Here is a 19,414-nt window from a genome sequence, read left to right on the forward strand (position 1 = left end):
AGGTAGCCCGACGTAACTTTTTCAGGTCCAGATTTCCAGTTGCCGGAATTCTCCCTCTTTGTGCGAACCTTGCATATTATGAGAGAAAAGGCATTAGATTTACTCCAAAATGTCTTATTATGCATAAAAATATTATAAATAACAGTAGGTAAACATGATGCAAAATGGACGTATCATACGCCTAGTTGATGTGAGACTATCTCCTCCTTTTTGTCTTCTCTACAACCACCATATTCTATTCCACCTATAGTGTTATGTCCATGGCTCACGCTCATGTATTGCGTGAAAGTCGAAAAAGTTTGAGAACATCAAAAGTATGAAACAATTGCTTGGCTTGTCATCGGGGTTGTGCATGATTTAAATATTTTGTGTGATGAATATGGAGCATATCCAGACTATATGATTTTGTAGGGATAACTTTCTTTGGCCATGTTATTTTGAGAAGACATGATTACTTTATTAGTATGCTTGAAGTACTGCTGTTTTTATGTCAATATTAAACTTTTGTTTTGAATTTTATGGTCCGAATATTCTTGCCACAATAGAGAAGATTACATTGATAAATATGTTAAGTAGCATTCCACATCAAAAATTCCGTCTTTATCATTTACCTACTCGAGGACGAGCAAGAATTAAGCTTGGGGATGCTTGATACGTCTCCAACGTACGTATCGATATTTTTTTATTGTTCCACGCTATTATATTATCCATCTTGGATGTTTTATATGCATTTATATGCTATTTTATATTATTTTTGGGACTAACCTATTAACCTAGAGCCCAGTGTCAGTTTTTGTTTTTTCCTCGTTTTTGAGTTTCGCAGAAAAGGAATATCAAACGGAGTCCAAATGAGCTGAAAATTTACGTTGTTTTTTTATGGACCGGAAGAAGCACCTGAAGCAAAAGAGTTGGGCCAGAAGAACCACGAGGCATCCATAAGGGTGGAGGGCGCCCCCCTAGGGCGCGCCCCCTGTCTTGTTGTCGCTTCGTGGACCCTCCTGGCCTGTTCTCGACGCCAAAAATTCTTATAAATATAGAAACCCCCAGAAACAAATCTATATTGGGAGTTCCGCCGCCGCAAGCCTCTGTAGCCATGAAAAACCAATCGGGAGCCCGTTCTGGCACCCTGCCGGAGGGGGAAACCATCACTGGTGGCCATCTTCATCATCCCGACGCTCTCCATGACGAGGAGGGAGTAGTTCACCCTCGGGGCTGAGGGTATGTACCAGTAGCTATGTGTTTGATCTCTCTCTCTCTCCCGTGTTCTTGATTTGGCACGATCTTGATGTACCGCGAGTTTTGTTACTATAGTTGGATCTTATGGTGTTCTTCCCCCTCTACCTTCTTGTGATGAATTGAGTCTTGCTCTTTGAGGTTTCATTATGTTGGATTGAGTATTGGATTTGAGAATGCTTGATGTATGTCTTGCGATGGGATATTTGTGGTGACAATGGGATGTTCTATTGATTCACTTAATGTATGTTTTGTCACTCAACTCGCGGATTCCTGAGGTGACATTGGGGTAATCTGTGCATAGGGGTTGATGCACGTTTTCGTCCTACGTTCTTCGATAGAAACTTTAGAGTGATTCTTTGTTGCATGTTGAGGGATTGCCATATGATATAATTATATTATCATTGTTGAGAGAACTTTCACTAGTGAAAGTATGAACCCTAGGCCTTGTTTTCAAGCATTGCAATACCATTTTTGCTCACTTTCGTTACTAGTTACCTTGCTGTTTTTATATTTTCAGATTACAAAAACCTATATCTACCATCCATATTACACTTGTATCATCATCTCTTCGCCAAACTAGTGCACCTATATAATTTACCATTGTATTGGGTGTGTTGGGGACACATGAGACTCTTTGTTATTTGGTTGCAGGGTTGTTTGAGAGACCACCTTCATCCTACGCCTCCCACGGATTGATAAACCTTAAGTCATCCACTTGAAGGAAAATTGCTATTGTCCTACAAAATTCTGCGCTTGGGGGGCCAACATGAGTCTACAATAAGAAGGTTGTGTAGTAGACATCACCGCGCCGCAGTTTCGGCCAGGTTCCGGTCGCGATTCGCCGGCCGTTTTCATGCCTTCGTCGCCTTCTTAGGAACCGCTAGCGCGGTGGCGACCGACCGGGGCGGTGTGAACCCGGGGCGGCGGGCGGGGGCGGGGGGGAGGGGGCGGCGGCATGGACGCGACGGTGGAGGGCGAGCTCGCCGCGGCGGCAGCGGCGGCGGCGATGTGGGTCAGCCCACCGGCTGTAGCGGCGGCGGAGAAGGCGGCGGGTCGTCCGCTTCAGCCATGGCGGCGATGGAAGGCCGAGGGGGGGGGTGATCGCGAGGCGGAAGGTGAATGAAGTGGCGGTTAGGCGTTTGGCGGGTGGTCGCGGTTTTACATCAGTTGCATCTCGTGATGTAAATTTGCATCACGAAGTTTTCAATTTTATATATTCGGGAGGCGGTGGTCCAAGTTTTTTTACATATGAACCGTCTCTTGAAGCAGCGTTTTTTTGCTCTCGAAGCTTCAAAAGTTAGTTATTTTTACATATGAACCGTCTATTGGAGATGCTCTTACTAAGGTGGTCTGGTTGTTTGGCGTGTCACGCTCGTCAGATCCTCCAACCTACCTGGTTATTCCCTCGCCAGATTGATAGGCGCATTTAGTCTCTTTAAATACGTTTGCCCTGCATCGACCCATCCCTGTTCGCGTGCAAAACCCCCATTTCTTCCCGCCTGAGCTTCTTCCTCTCCCAATCTGCCCGTCGGAGTTTCTTCCTCTACGAATCCAAATCCAGCAAGGAAGGATGTCACCATTACCTAGCATCAAGGACGTCGCCAAACCCTGTGGCTCGGAGCTTGTTGCCATCTCCATGGAGGAAGCAGGTATTTATCTTCTCTGACGTCATCAACTCCCTTGTGTTACAAGTATCACCGGTGATGGCCCCCCTCTGATCTGCCTCAAGGGTGAGTTTTTGTTGTGCGATGAGATGAGTCATGAACTCTGTGAGTAGGTACGAGTCCATGGTCTTAATGTTTTAGACCATCCGTTAGGCCTTATTCCAATATCCTACACTGTGAAAGTAAAAACCGAATTTTTTATTAATAATAATTAATAAAAAGGAAAAACTAGTTGCTCCACATGACTTGTACTCCTACATAGCTGCACATTTGACATGGTTTGACACAAGAGTTGTAGTACAATCTGCAGTGCACCACTACAGGAGTATATGCAGAAGCAACTACTCGTACGTGGACTTGGGTTGCAACCTTTTTACAGACTCTGGGGGCCAAATTCGCTTGACTAGAATTTTAAATCCCCGGGCTTTGCATGGCTAAAAAAATCCCTTGGATTCGAGTAAGGCATCCTGTATCTTGAAAAAGATGTCGTGCTGCGTCTGCCGTAGTTGGCACAAAAATGAAAAGATATATGCAACCAAGAGAACAGCATCTGTGGTTGATGTGCCGGTATGAGCTGTGAAAACAGACTGAAGCATCAAGCATCCATGGCCACGTATGACCGGCACGAGCGTGCTTCCTCATGCATGGACGTCTCTCTCTGAAACAAACAACTGGCTTTCGCGACGCCGCAACAGTGGTCCTTGTGCAATAATGAACGGTGGTCCTTGTGCAACAGTGAACAATGGTCGTGCCAGCGTCCGTGTGGCCAGTTGGTTGCTGATGGCACCAGAGGCCCAGCACAGGCAAAAGGGTATCAACGGAGGGCGGGCCAGTTTTGCACTGTTTTGTGCTGGCGTCGTTATGGCAGCTGCCAAGGCCAGGACGAAGATGTCGCTCGCGGGAGGCCTACCGCGCGGCCCCTCCAGCCCAAATATTCTTGCGGCTTTTTTACCGCAAGGGATGCACCGCGAGCATCGCGGTCTGAAGATCCACGAAACCACATCCGATCACAGCCACTGCGTGGATTTGATTTTTGGTGGCGTGAGCTGGGTCAGCATGAATAAACAGTCTCACAAGAGAGGATAAGCAGATGCAGAGTTCATATGTGAAAAAACAACCCAAGGATCTACCAGCCCTCTGAAAACATTACCAGGAGTGCGTGCCAAGCTAAAGCTGGTGAACAGTTGGTTCCACATTAGTGCCCCAGCACCTTACAGTCAAACACATAGACGCCAAACCATGCACCAGGTTACACTACAAAGTCAAGAGAAACATCTGCCCCGGCGCTTTGCTTAAACAAATACTGCTACACCTAACACCTTGATATAACAAAAGTATCCTATCCTATCCAGAGTAGAAAATCGCAGGCGTGAAGAATGTGCAGGGCCGACAAAAAGACTCATTAGTCGTGCGTGGCCTTGTCTTGGCTCGTGCTGTCATCTTGCGCACCAAAATGATTCATCCTAGGTTAAGTTGCTTCATTAATTAATCCTGCTCGTAATCCGTACAGATTGACAAAGCGCTCAAGACAACACAACAGGGTGCTAACTGACACATACATCTAGGAGTATTATATTGCAAGCCCTGACCTGCTAATATATTATACGTAGGGAGCAGTGCTTTCTTAAGTCAAACACACATGCATGGGTCTTGCAAAAAAATTTCCTTTCTTTGTAACAGAGAGTTAAAGAGTATACTGAAACCACATGCTGCTGGAGCTGGTAACAGTACAATATGCTATTGTGACAGTTAAAAGGAAAAACTAGTTGCTCCAGATGGCTTGTGCAGAGCTGCACAGTTGACATGGTTTGACCAAAAGAGTTGTAGTACAATCTGTGGTGCGCTACAGGTATATGCAGAAGCAACTACGTGGACTTGGGTTACAAGCTAGTAGTATGAAGATGCTGAAGGTTTCTCTCAGCACAACAAATTTAAGACCACTTCTCCTATGATAACAGCATCACACACAGAGCAGTTGCTTCCTACAGATTTGGCATTGGCATTGGCATTGGCATTGGCATTGCGAGATCTTGCTGTGGAAAACAAACTGCGAGATCCGCCACAGCTTCTCCGACTAGCTCCACCAACAGGCCATCTGCAATCTGTTTCGTCATCTCATCCGCTTCCGACCTTGTTGATTTCACCCAGCCTCCTCCTTCCACCTCTTGATGCACGATTCTTTCCAGCATCATTGCAGCATCACCACACTCATTGGCCGCGAGCCTCTCCGCCCTGTACAGCCAATCCCTCACATGGCTCCATACTTCTTGCCCTAAATCTTGAGACAATGCCTCGCTCCGTGCTCCGAAGCATGCTTTACCCCATGGGTAGGTTCTTAGCAAGGCGTCCTGGCCAGTCTCAACCAATGCCATGTTTACACAATCGAAGAGAAGCTTTTGGTTTGACCTACGCTCCCTCGATTTAGCGGCCTCCTCCTTGCGGTCCAAGAACTTGTCACACAGTGCGGGATCAAGAGGGCAATCAGCTGAATGCCAACCTGTGAAAACCATACTCACTTGTAGGTTGTCTAATCCAGCAGATGATAGTATCTTCTGTACAAGGGCATAACATTCTGATTCATTATCCTCTGCATTTGAGGAATTCAGATGATGCATGTGTGATGGCGAATGTGAGTATGTGTCCTCGCATGATAACGAGCGGGGAACAGACTCAATTGCACGAGATCGTAAGGCAACTCCTGTAACGTAATAAGAACAAATACTTAGTATGTATACCAACAGGGAGACGACAGGCTCAACAATTAGAAAAAAAAGGACAAACTTACTCTCATTGCAGGCACTGGTACTACTTGATGATTCAGGTTCATTAGTGTTGCTAGCTTCAAATGATGCATCCAGAACTGAAGTAGGACTAGGCTGATCATGCATGCATTTTAGGCCACCGTTTGATACGGGTTCATCAGTATATCCACTAGGGCAGTCAGAAGACACAGGTGCTTCCATGGAACCAACATCCTCCTGCTACATGTCAACAAGTTAGTAAGCACAACAATAATCTTTTGCATCAAAAGCCATAGACAACAAGCAAATAGTAAGGCATAAACGAAATAATTTGAGATTAATGCGTACATTTAAAGAACAATTTGTTTGTATGGTGGAATTGTCAGCTTTGTCCTTGCAAAATGCTATTTGCTCATCAAATTGAAGGTCACTATTGGTCTCTGATCGCTTGTCGTCAAGAAAAGTGACTTGAACCTTCTCACCGCTATCAGAAGGAAGGGTAGTTTTCTCCTCTGCCAGCCTTTTACTTCTAGGGAAGAAAAAACTTGATACTTTCCCCTTGAATGATAATTTTCCTTTACCTTGCCTTGTATCCACCTTCGGTGTTTCACAGCCTTCAGAATTTGCAGACACCACCATGTTATCAAACATTGCTGATGACACCGGGAGAGATTTTGATCTCGCTAAATTTCTTGGAGAGCTCTCCCCGGTTTCATCCTCTCTTAATGTAGATACGGAACTAGTTTGCATGGCCAACTCATTTTTTGTGCCACACGACCGGCTACTTGAAGCAGAGTTTATTACAGCAACAGTTTCCTCTTTCTCAGTTTCTTTGATGGAGAGCATGTCACCCAGAGTTCTTGAGGTCCTTGGCAACTTTACTTCTTGACTGATCTCATCACATGCTACCGTTGTCCATCTCTCGGAAAGTCGCCTTTTGGCTTCTTTGATCACAGATGACTCAGCTGAATGTGAATGAGATGCCCTGCTATGAGTTGAAGATGAGTAAGTACTGCTATATCTTTTGATATAATCCCATGAATGCCGCGACACTGGACTGACTACCTCCGAGTCACTTAGGCTACCACCATCTTCATCAATGTTATCACCTTCTGACCTGCTTAAAGAGCTCTCATCTCCATTATACCCATTTGAGTATACAGAAGACAGTAGAGACTCATCCCGCCGCCGTCGATCTTCTGGCAGGTATTGAGCCGAAGCACCCGATACTTCTGTACATCCTAGGGTGGATGTACCATCCTGTAAATCACCAAGAAAGGCTGTCCGCTGAATCAGTTCAAATGGAGATGATCTGGGAGTTAGCCTGGCATGTGCTCTGTTAGATTTCCCAGGACTTGGCTTTAGGACCACTATCCTGTTTGGCTTTGAGAAGGCATCTTCTGCTGAATGAGATCTCTTGTGAGACTTTCCCATTACAAAGTCATTTTCTTCATCAACTCCGTGTGTTCTGCTTTCTCTTGCCCCTTTATTCTCAGGAGATTTAAATGGTTTCAAGACAGTAATGTGCTTTGTCTGAGGTGATGCAGGCATTGTGTGTTGTCCATAGAGCGGGTTCGAGAAAACAGAGCTTGGTTCTTCAAGGAACTTTAGAAACAGATCCTTATTTGAACTTAGAACCTCCAGGGCTTCGTGAAACTCCTTTGAATGAAGGAAATTTTCATCTGTGGCAAGGCGTTTTGCTTGTATGAATTTTTGTCGAACAACTTCTATTCTTTCGTCTCTCTTGTTTTGTGAAGACCTCACTCCTGAAGAAGTTTGATCCTGAAGATGATGTGTTCTTAAAGGTTCTTCACAGACTGCATACACATCCTTAAATTCTACTGTTTCCTTGGGGCCTGTGTGTTTGCCCCGTGTTGTTTTGTTGTAGAGGCGCAGCTCTTGCTGCTGCAGGGCCTTCTTTGTTGCTGCATAATTATCATGTGAATGACTTCTCCTCAAATTTCTTTTGGGAGAATGTAATGCCTGTTCTTGAGCAGGTAGATCATCTTCAAGCCCCATCAACCTGGCAACAACACTCGGCGGTTTCCTCTTTGATTCCATTTCTTTGGCTATCTCATTTGCTAGTAGCTTCTTCATGGGTGATGCATCTGATTTGCTGCTTAAAGAACTCCTAGTGCTTGTCTCCTGTAGGGAGTTTGTATTAGAACAAAGAAGACAGAAAATTCTCACTTGCCAAAAAAAATAGTAGTTTCTTTGCTGCCGTATATTTACAAGAAATTTTGACCAGGATAAGTTAGGCGGTGCACCTATGACAAACTGAAACATGACATGGCACTCACCAGTTTATCCTCTATACAAACTTTAGCAGGATCAACGGTTCTCTTGATATCTGTCCGGCCTCTACGAACTGGAGAATCTGAAAGGTCAAGCTAAACCAAATAAATAGTTTGACAATGACACAAAAACAGCCTACATGCCAGACAAAACAAGCTAACACAAAAGGAACACAGTCAACTTCAATATTTAGACCAGCGTGTTGCTCTTTGCTATTTCAAATCCATGGAGCGAAAAACATCCAAAGGAAAAGACAAGCAAACATGTCATCATCCAAAGGGAAAATGTCTACATTGTGGAAAGGAATCATTTCCCATACAATGCCAACACCATCTAGTCCCCCACACGAGAGAGGAGATTGGCAACATTTGTGCCAGCAAATGTCCAAAATATTAGAGCCTAGGGCAGAAATGTACAAAATGCTACACCCCACCCACCACCAAGTAGTACCACATATATATTGTAGAAAAGCAGCATTTATCTCAAGTAAAATGAAAGCAGCTGGCAACTGAATACGCATTACCGAGTAAAAAAACCTTGCAGATCAACAACATTGCAAAAATAAACATAAAGAGCAATTTACGTACCTTCTCTCTGAGCTCTGTCAGAGAGTGCCTTGGTGTTGGCCATCCCCGTACTCAGGTCGAACAAGTTGATCATCGCCTTGTTCTCACTAAAAATACTTCCTCCAAGCATTACAACATCAGCGAAGATATAGGATTCCTGAAAAAACAGTGTCACGGCAAAGAAGTTAAGCGAAACGACGCAGAGGACATGAAACATCACCAGCCACATGCCCACATGATTGTACCTGAGATCCACAAGGCCAGCCAATCAAGCTAACTAAATAACAAGAGCGTTTATAAGCCACCGCCGGTACAAACAGCCAGCAGGGCAGCAATAGCACAGAGTGAAGTGAAGTGTCTTGGGAGGCTCTTAAGTAGCATTTGAAGCCTTAAAATTTGAACCTATGAGAGATAAAGACTTAAAAGGAGGCCTGGTGGTATTACTGTAGCGCGATGCCGTCCTCACAGGAAAACTTGGACACACACATGGCTAAGGCTGGGTTTTTCGCAGGCGTTGGTAGGCCACACGAGCACAGTCGATGGCCCTGTTCTTGTTCAAAACCGAGAGAAGATGGCAAAATGGCGCGTGGAACGAAGCGATAAACGACTGTGCCTGGCGACAGGAGGGGGCAAGTTGGAAAAGTGGAAAATGTTAGCAGCAGCGAACAGGGGGTAACATGATGCAGAGTGCATTGGATCGGGTTTAGCAACTCATGGCCATGATTACCATCCAAAGGAATCTTTGCAGGCGGCGGGAGAGGCTTTTTAAGGCTGCGCTTTTGCCGTCGTCAGATGAGAGATGGTTTAGCGGGCACGGGAATCACAGCTCACATGAGAGAGAGAGAAGGTGGAAACTGGAAAGGAGATCGGCTTTGCTTGTACGCTTCATGGTATGATGAGAAGTTCAAAACTCGAGCTGCTGAGTTCAAATGTTTCTAATACTACAAAATGTGATGGATGAACGAGACGTTGAAAACTGAGGACCAAACGAACGAAGCCTGAGGCACAAAGCAAAAGAAAAAGGGGAGCTGTCCGAGGAGCGTCCGCACCCTGCAGTCTGCTCCGCAGGGGAGAGGAGGAGAAACACCAAGAACTCGGAGCTTTCCACGCGGAATGCGGCCGAGTTCCCCGGTTTAATCCGGGAATCGAGAGGAGCCAGCGAACGGCAACAGCTCCGGTGGCCAGGGAATCTGGCAGAGACAGGCGCGCGTCGGAGCAATAAATTCTCGGGCGCGGGAGCGGAAAGGGACGGGAGGAACTGGGGGCAAAAGCGGGCGCCTTTACGCCAGCATCGATGGCCAATTTCTGGTCCCGGGGATCATAAATCGAGCTCGGATCTCCACATTCCCTCCCTCCCTCCTGCGCACGCCCGGGCCCGAAATTCCCTGACGAAACCTAATAAAGCCGCAAACGAACTCCTCGCCTGAGAAGAACACGGCGACCTGAATCGAATGCCGCCGCGCATCCGGCGCCCCATGGCCGGATTCCGCCGCGGAGGAAGATGAACCTAAAAAAACCAGATACGGAACAAGAAAAAATGCGCCACCAACGGAAAGGCGAGAAATCCTCGGCGAAAAGGATAGAATCCCACCCATGTCGCGCGTTCCGGGGAAGGGGGCGGGGGAGGAGGGAGGGCGGGGATCGGGGAGGGCGCACCTACGGGGGAGCGGCGGCGAGCATTGGCCGGCGGCGGGGGGCGGAACAGCGAGCTGGTGCCACTGCTGCGCAGTGTGCAGTGGGAGCGGCGAATGGGACGGGAGGTTGGCGGAATTCACCCAGCTCCCACCCTTCTGCCCCGTGAACTGTTGCTTTGTTGTGTTCTTGCTCCTCTCCTCTCGCTTTCGCGTCTCTCGGATATCCTACTCCTACCCGCCGCTCGTGTCGTGGACGTGGGGTGGGTTGCGTGCGTGCGTGCGTGCGTCGCGTGGAATGGAGAAAAGGCGGTGATGATGGGCGAGGGAGGGACGCGGATCGTGGAGTGGACGTGGAGTGGAGTGGAGTGGCTGCGAATGACAAGGAACATACGGAGCGTGGCATGGATTCCGGGACGTGATCCGAATGTGCCGTGCGTAGAAATTTATTATCGTTTCTTGTATCCCCGGCCACCATGGTGGTACGTTGCAATCGTCGTGCCGTAGATGTAGTACGAGCGCATTTATTCGCCGTGCCTGCTGTACTACCTGCATTTCTGTTTGTGGAAGGTGTTGTTTCAACCTTTTGAATTATTAAGGGCATCTCCAACACTGCCTTCGAAATGGACACGGTATCCGACCATGATCGGTCGAGACGAGTCCACGGACGGTGATGAAAGAGTTGGACATCTAATCTTATTGTCTTTTTACTGAAAAAGATTTTCGCCCCGCTTTATAGATAAAGTCAACTGTCAGAACCGCACAGGATACAAATGTTCACGCAACACACACAGAGAGACTAACATAAAAGAGTGACAACAAGTACTGAGGTTCTACTGAGGGCATAGCTCAACAAGCTCAAAAAAGAAGAACACAAAGAGGGGGGAGGAGCACGGCACGGCTCCTAATCCGGCTCGGGGGGCGGTGGAGAAAGCGGCGGCGATAAGCGGACTGCCATCGAGCGAAGGTCGGTGATGAAGTCAAAGATGGCATCACGGTCCTGGGGCAGCTAAGCGGCCGCCAAAACTGCAAGTAACCACATAGTTTGAAGAGAGCGTCAGTAGCACGTCGAAGCAGAATGCGCTGAATCACAAGTCTATTGCGGATCGTCCAGAGGGTTCAGGCAAGGAACCCAACCTCCAACCACCTAATGTGGCGAGTACGCAGGGGGAGGCCTGGAGTTCTGCGAACAGGTCAGGGAAATTGGTGTGGCACCAATGGCTGCCAACCACCCCTCTAAAGCAGCTCCAAATAAATTGGACGGACACACAGGAGAAGAAAATGTGATTCGAGTCTTCTGAGACGCCACAGAGTGGACAAAGACCGTTACGAGGACCATTGCGCTTTCGGACCTCCACACCGGATGGGGTCCGGCCGCGAATCCATTGCCACATGAAGATCCTAATCTTCAGAGGTAGGCGAATGGACCACACCGTTGTAAGAGGAAGGGGGCGATGGAGACGGCAATGGCCCGGTAGAGGGGCTTGGTGGAGAATTGGCCCGACGGCTCCAAACGCCACTGAACGTGATCAGGGCCTGCTTCTACATCAGGCTTGTGGAGGGCAATACAATCAAGCAAATCATGTCAGGCGGCAGTTGAAGGAAATATGCCATAGAGGCAATAATAAAGTTGTTATTTATATTTCATTATATCATGATAAATGTTTATTATTAATGCTAGAATTGTATTAACCGGAAACTTGATACATGTGTTAGACAAAACACAGTGTCCCTAGTAAGCCTCTACTAGACTAGCTCGTTAATCAAAGATGGTTAAGTTTCCTAACCATAGACACACGTGTTGTCATTTGATGAACGGGATCACATCATCAAGAGAATGATGTGATGGAGAAGACCCATCCGTTAGCTGAGCATAATGATCGTTAAGTTTTATTGCTATTGCTTTCTTCATGGCATATACATATTTCTTTGACTGTGAGATTATGCAACTCCCGAATACCGGAGGAATACCTTGTGTGCTATCAAATGTCACAACGTAAATGGGTGATTATAAAGATGCTCTACAGGTATATCCAAATGTGTTTGTTGGATTGGCATAGATCGAGATTAGAATTTGTCACTCTGAGTATCAGAGAGGTATCTCTGGGCCCTCTCCGTAATGCACATCATAATAAGCCTTGCAAGCAATGTGACTAATGAGTTAGTTGTGGAATGATGTATTACTGAACGAGTAAAGAGACTTGCCGGTAATGAGGTTGAACTAGGTATGGAGATACCGACGATCGAATCTCGGGCAAGTAATATACTGATGAAAGCACAAGTGCTCCCTAGGTGGTTTTGATAATTGATGACAACATATCTCTTGTTGGACTGACACTTCTATCTAGCATGTTTCAGATAAGTTCAACAATGGAGTGGCATGGACTAAAGGTTGTGGGAACTCCTTAGATGCTAAGGACAAAGGATTGGCTAAAGCTCAAAAGCTCAAGACTCTTCATTTTATATTTTAGTGATCCAAGATCACATTGAGTCCATAGGAAAAGCCAATACTATCAAGGAGGGATGAGGTGTTGCTTAATGAGCCTCTTGCTTCATGTGCTTAATGATATGCTCCAAAACCCTCAACTACTTTCCCATATCCACATATGACCTAAACTCTAAGCCAAACTCGGTCCTACCGATTCTTCCTATCCGGCGCCACCGAGTTTCACTTGTCATTAGCCACTGCCAAACCCTAGCAATTCGGTTCTACCGATAAGGATCTCGGTCTCACCGAGATGGGATTGCAAACTCTCTGTTACCTATTGCAATATTCTCGGTCCCACCGAGATATGCAATCGGTCCCACCGAGATTGCAATCTAAATTCAGTGTTTCCCCTTTGTAACTTTTCGGTCTCACCGAGTTCCACTCGGTCTCACCGAAAGAGCAAATCGGTCCCACCGAGTTTGCCTGACCAACTCTCTGGTTAGCTAATTACCAAATTCGGTCTCACCGAGTTTGTGTAATCGGTCTCACCGAGATTACGTTATGCCCAAACCCTAACCGAATCGGTCCTACCGAGTTGCATGTCAGTCCCACCGAAATTCCTAACGGTCACTAGGTTTACTACTTCGGTCAGACCGAGTTTTCTGATTCGGTCCCACCGAGATTGGAAAACTGTGTAACGGTTGGATTTTGTGTGGAGGCTATATATACCCCTCCACCTCCTTCTCATTCGATGAGAGAGCCATCAGAACACACACACCATTCCTACTCATATGTTCTGAGAGAAAACCACCTACTCATGTGTTGAGATCAAGACATTCCATTCCTACCATATGAATCTTGATCTCCAGCCTTCCCAAGTTGCTTTCCACTCAAATCTTCTTTCCACCAAATCCAAATCCTATGAGAGAGAGTTGAGTGTTGGGGAGACTATCATTTGAAGCACAAGAGCAAGGAGTTCATTACCTACACACCATTTGTTACTTCTTGGAGAGTGGTGTCTCCTAGATTGGCTAGGTGTCACTTGGGAGCCTCCGACAAGATTGTGGAGTTGAACCAAGGAGTTTGTAAGGGCAAGGAGATCGCCTACTTCGTGAAGATCTACCGCTAGTGAGGCAAGTCCTTCGTGGGCGATGGCCATGGTAGGATAGACAAGGTTGCTTCTTCGTGGAACCTTCGTGGGTGGAGCCCTGTGTGGACTCGCGCAACCGTTGCCCTTGGGTGGAGCCCTGTGTGGACTCGCGCAACCGTTACCCTTCGTGGGTTGAAGTCTCCATCAACGTGGATGTAGGATAGCACCACCTATCCGAACCACGGGAAAAACATCCGTGTCTCCAATTGCGTTTGAAATCTCCAAACCCTTCCCTTTACATTCTTGCAAGTTGCATGCTTTACATTCCGCTGCTCATATACTCTTTGCATGCTTGCTTGATATGTATTGTGTGTGTTGAAATTGTGCCTAAACTTCACTTAAACCAAAAAAGCTTAAAAATTGCAACTTTAGCACTAAGTGTCTAATCCCCCCTCTAGACACATCTACTTCTAGATCCTATAAGTGGTATCAGAGCTTTGGTCTCCATTGCCTTGGTTTAATCACCATTGGAGGAAGATGGATGTGTCTACTCTAGGGAGTCTTAGACATAGAGTGCCTATTCTTGATGGGAAGTATTTTCATGAGTGGAAAAATGAGATGCTTGTAATCTTCAATCAATATCATTTGAACAAGTATATTGCTAGCCCTTGTGCACCCCATATTGATCCCTTGCATCCTACCCTAGATGAAGATATTGACATGATTCGCAATCTTAGAACTATTGAGCTCATCATTAGAGGATTGCCCAAAAATCTGATTGCTAGTTTGCCTACTCAAGATTGTGCCTATACTATATGGAAATTTCTTGAGGAACGATTTCCCAATCATTCCTTTAAAACTTTGGATGAAATTCTCCATAAATCCATTGCCTTGAGTAAGATGAACTCTAGTGATCCTAGTTTTGGTAAATGTCTTCTTGAACCTGCCAATCTTAAGCATGCTAAAGGAGATGTTGGAATCATTAATGATATCATATTCAAAGCTATGAGAATTCATAAAAGTAACCACTTTGATCATTTATCTAATGAATTGCCCTCTCTAGGAAATGATGAATCACAAGATCATGATGAACATGAATATTATGATGATGATGATGATAGTGACTTCGATCTCGACGATGCAATGAGACATTTTGGTCTTATGGCAAATCTTCGGGGATATGAATCAGGAGGAAAGGAATGGGTTCTTGATAGTGGATGTACTGATCATATGACCGGAGATGAAGAGATGTTTCGTGAGCTTGCTGAAAACAACGGCCCTCGAAAATATGTCACCTTTGGTGATAATTCAAAGGGTAAAGTGGTTGGCCTTGGTAAGGTGGCCATCTCACATGATAGTTCCATTCAAAATGTCATGCTCGTTGAATCTCTTGGCTACAACTTACTTTCAGTATCTAGACTTGCTGATTTCAGGTTGAATGTCCTATTTACTGAGGTAGATTGCCAAGTATTTCGTCGAGACAATCATAAAATGGTCTTTACTGGTATGCGTAGAGGTGATCTTTACATTGTCGATTTCTCTAAAAAGGCGCAACCTAAAACTTGCTTTGTTGCTAAATCCTCAAAAGGTTGGTTGTGGCATAGACGACTAGGTCACGTTGGCATGAGAAACCTTGATAAGCTTATTAAAGGAAATCATATCCTTGGAATTAATGATGTCATATTTGATAAGGATAGACTTTGCAGTGCTTGTCAAGCAGGTAAACAGGTTGGAGGAAGACATCCGTGAAGAACATCATGACCACAAGAAGGCCACTCGAGCTACTTCACATGAATCTTTTTGGTCCCAACGCCTACAAGAGTCTCGGTGGAAATTCTTTTGGTCTAGTTATAGTTGATGATTTTTCAAGATTTACGTGGGTGTTCTTTCTTAATGACAAGTCGCAGGTCCAGAAGATCTTCAGAAACTTCACTAGGAAGGCCCAAAATCAGTTTGATGTGAAGATCAAGAAGGTTCGGAGTGACAACGGAACGGAGTTCAAGAATGCAAATGTGGACACCTTTCTTGACGAAGAAGGGATTTCACATGAGTTCTCGGCTACGTACACACCTCAACAAAATGGAGTTGTTGAAAGGAAGAACCGACGCTCATCAAAATGGCAAGAACGATGCTTGATGAATACAAGACGCCAAAGCACTTTTGGGCAGAAGCGGTCGAGACAGCTTGTCACGCAACAAATCGCTTATATCTTCACAAGCTACTCGGCAAGACGGCATACGATCTTCTCACCGGTAACAAACCCCAAGTTGGATACTTCGAGTATTCGGCTCAAAGTGCTACATCCTTGATAAGCATCGTCGTTCAAAGTTTGCTCCTAAATCTCATGAAGGTTTTCTACTTGGTTATGGATCAAACTCTCACACTTACCGTGTCTACAACAATTTCACCCGAAAGGTTGAAGAGACGGTAGATGTGAAGTTTGATGAATCTAATGGCTCACAAGTAGAGCAATTGCCAATTGATGTAGGAGACAAAGATCCTTCAGAAGCAATTCGAGACTTGTCCACTGGCAAAATTCGTCCAACAGAGGTGAAGGAGAGTACTTCATCCGTCCAAGTGGAAGCTTCTACTTCACGTCAAGGTGAACCAAGAATCGACACGGAAGCATCCACAAGTGGGACACATCAAGATGAAGAAAACGAGGAAATACGTCAAGACGAGCATCAACAACCTCCTTCTCCACCACGACAAGAGAACGACGACGTCAACAATGAAGAAGGCCAAGAAGAAGAACAAGATGAAGAAGATGTTCAACAAAGACCCAAGCAAAAGCTCTCACGAGTTCGAGCAAGAATTGCCAAAGATCATCCCGTCGAGCAAATCCTCAATGATATACAAACCGGGAGAATCACTCGCTCAAAAACTCGTTTAGCTAACTTTTGTGAAAACTATTCATTCATCTCTAGCATTGAACCAATGAAGGTTGAAGAAGCATTGGAAGATCCGGATTGGATAAACGCTATGCATGAAGAGCTACATAATTTTGAGAGAAACCAAGTTTGGACATTGGTTGAGAAGCCCGACAACAACCACAACATCATTGGTACCAAATGGGTGTTTCGCAACAAGCAAGATGAAGATGGACAAGTGGTCCGCAACAAAGCACGTCTCGTCGCCCAAGGATACACACAAGTCGAAGGTATGGACTATGGTGAGACGTATGCTCCCGTTGCTAGACTTGAGTCCATTCGCATCTTACTTGCCTATGCTAATCACCATAATATCACCTTGTACCAAATGGACATTAAGAGTTCTTTTCTAAATGGAGAAATAGAGGAGGAGGTTTATGTCAAACAACCTCCCGGCTTTGTCAATCCTAAGAAACCAAATCATGTTTACAAACTTCACAAAGCTCTTTATGGTCTTAAACAAGCTCCTAGAGCATGGTATAAATGCTTGACCAAGTTCCTTACTACAAGTGGTTTGAAATTGGTAAAATTGACTCTACTCTTTTCACTAAAAAGGTTAATGGAGAACTTTTTGTATGCCAAATTTATGTTGATGACATCATATTTGGTTCAACTAACCCTCTCTTTAGTGAAAAGTTTGGAAAGCTAATGTCAGAGAAGTTTGAGATGTCTATGATGAGTGAACTCAAATTCTTTCTTGGATTGCAAATCAAGCAAACTAAGGAAGGTACATTTGTCTCTCAAACAAAGTACACCAAGGACTTATTCAAGAAGTTCAATATGCAAGAATGCAAAGGTATGTCTACACCCATGCCTACTAGTGGACATAATGATTTGACCAAAGATGGTGAACCTGTTGATCAAAAGGTTTATCGCTCTATGATTGGTTCATTGTTATATCTATGTGCTTCACGTCCCGATATTATGCTAAGTGTGTGCATGTGTGCACGATATCAAGCTGCTCCTAAAGATTGTCATCTTAAGGCTGTGAAAAGGATAGTGAGATATTTAATCCATACACCAAATTTTGGCATTTGGTATCCTAAGAGGTCTTCTTTTGATCTTGTTGGCTATTCCGACTCAGATTATGCCGGAGACAAGGTTGATAGAAAGTCCACTTCGGGTACTTGTCAATTTCTTGGTAGATCTCTTGTGTCTTGGTCTTCCAAGAAACAAAACTCGGTATCCTTATCCACCGCCGAAGCGGAATACATTGCCGCTGGTTCATGTTGTGCTCAATTACTTTGGATGACCCAAACTCTTAAAGATTATGGGATTTATGTGAAACATGTTCCACTGCTTTGTGACAATGAAAGTGCTATCAAAATTGGTCATAATCCTGTACAACATTCTCGAACTAAGCATATTGAAGTTCGTCATCATTTCATTCGAGATCATGTTGCTAAGGGTGACATCAATCTTAAGCATGTTCGCACCGATAAGCAATTAGCGGATATATTCACTAAACCGCTTGATGAGAAAGTGTTTTGCAGGTTGAGAGGAGAATTGAACATCATTGATGCTTCGAATTTGGAGTAGAAACTCCATTGGATACATGCAAGACATGAGCTTATGACTAATCCATGATATATCTCTTATGATAACTATCTTATGTCTTGGATATATTTGTACCTTGCATGTTGTCTAACCCATGTAGGTGCTTGGTTGAATCTAATTCCATGAGATTGCGACTTACTCACATCTTGAGCAATCTCTATATCACCAAGAATCTACACAATGGTGGTTGAAGACAAGGAAGCACAAAACCATTCAAACATATCCTTTGACAAATTCTATGTTGAGCTTCATGATTGTCACTTTTGGATACACAAGTGCTCTTCCTTGCAAGAACTAACCCATGTAGGCAGATGAACTCAAACTCCAAGTGGTGCTCCCAACTCTTGATGAGCTACATCAACCTTAAGCACCCACATAAGTTCAACTACATGAGCAAGAACCACACCACCACCCAAGGTATGTTACTCCATCTTAGAGAAGCTTTACTCCAAGACATGAGTCAAAGCAACTCAACAAGATGTGAATACATCAATATGCTTAAACGAAAAATGGTAACCCCATTTTGAGCTTAAACGATGAGTATGACCTATGATCAAGTGTTCTCACTTGACTCCTAAGTCAATATACTCTAACATAGGTGACTATGTCACCGCCCAACTCTAGATGAAGTTCTCTTGTGTTCTTTTCTGTGTTATTGCATTTGTCTCATGCATGTTTAGTTTCTTTCTTTAAAAAAAAACAAAAAAAACTTCATCTAGATTCTTCAGTTTCTTCTCTTTTCTCTTTGTTTTTGTTCTGCATTTTCTGCATTTAATTCCTTGCAAATCCTTCAGGTAATTCATTGCAAATCTTTGTGAGATCCTACAAGTGAGCTGAGGTGACTAGTGAGCTGAGGTGACAAATGTTTTTCTCTGTGTAAACTCGGTTTCACCGACTTGCAAATTTCGGGCCGACCGAATCTTTTCGGTACCACCGAAATATGCCACTCGGTGCCACCGACTTTACAATCAGAAAAACAGTTTGCCACTGGTTCTACATTTCTTTGGATCTAGCTCCACTCAATGAATCTTGTCCTCTACCAGCATCACGATTTTATCCTCTGCTTTGTGCTGAATCTCAAGGACCAAACCTATTCGACGGATTCCAGGAACAACCTTCTTGGAAATTGATGTCAAAGGGGGAGAGAGAGATCACATCAAAGCTTGTAGTAAAGAGAGATCACACCAAGAGAGAAAAAGTATTAAGGGGGAGAGAAAGTCTCAAGGATCCCAGATGTTGTTAAGGGGGAGAGAGAGATCTCCAGGGAGAGAAAAAT

At 44.8% G+C, this 19,414-nt stretch overlaps 1 protein-coding gene across 5 annotated transcripts; it reads right to left on the reverse strand.

The window, feature by feature from the left end:
- Positions 1 to 4,462: 4,462 nt before the first annotated feature.
- TRM20 (methyl-coenzyme M reductase II subunit gamma, putative (DUF3741)) lies at positions 4,463 to 10,467 on the reverse strand. 5 transcript variants are annotated; one of them, XM_048702292.2, is made up of 6 exons: positions 10,159 to 10,467; positions 8,524 to 8,659; positions 7,942 to 8,009; positions 5,990 to 7,786; positions 5,686 to 5,881; positions 4,463 to 5,598 (listed from the first exon to the last, which is right to left on the reverse strand). In XM_048702292.2, exons 2-6 carry the CDS (start codon positions 8,630 to 8,632, stop codon positions 4,883 to 4,885), a joined length of 2,886 nt encoding a protein of 961 aa, XP_048558249.1. In that variant the 5' UTR covers positions 8,633 to 8,659; positions 10,159 to 10,467; the 3' UTR covers positions 4,463 to 4,882. The 5 variants fall into 5 exon arrangements, with proteins under 5 accessions (XP_048558249.1, XP_048558247.1, XP_048558245.1 ...); XM_048702290.2 differs by having other exon boundaries at positions 7,942 to 8,018; positions 10,163 to 10,466; XM_048702288.2 differs by having other exon boundaries at positions 7,942 to 8,018; positions 10,159 to 10,466.
- Positions 10,468 to 19,414: the final 8,947 nt, after the last annotated feature.

The sequence above is a fragment of the Triticum urartu genome, chromosome 2A (assembly GCF_056163025.1).
Source record: "Triticum urartu cultivar PI428250 chromosome 2A, HENAU_Tu73, whole genome shotgun sequence".
In the NCBI taxonomy this organism is placed as follows: domain Eukaryota; kingdom Viridiplantae; phylum Streptophyta; class Magnoliopsida; order Poales; family Poaceae; genus Triticum; species Triticum urartu.

Bases quoted from the DNA above. Each gene is read 5' to 3' on its own strand.
- TRM20 (XM_048702291.2), bottom strand. From the start codon at position 8,731: ATGTGGCTGGTGATGTTTCATGTCCTCTGCGTCGTTTCGCTTAACTTC. The intron at 5,879-5,989 runs GTACGCATTAAT...GACATGTAGCAG, and splicing joins AAACAAATTGTTCTTTAAAT to GAGGATGTTGGTTCCATGGA. The intron at 5,599-5,685 runs GTAAGTTTGTCC...ATTACGTTACAG, and splicing joins TACCAGTGCCTGCAATGAGA to GAGTTGCCTTACGATCTCGT.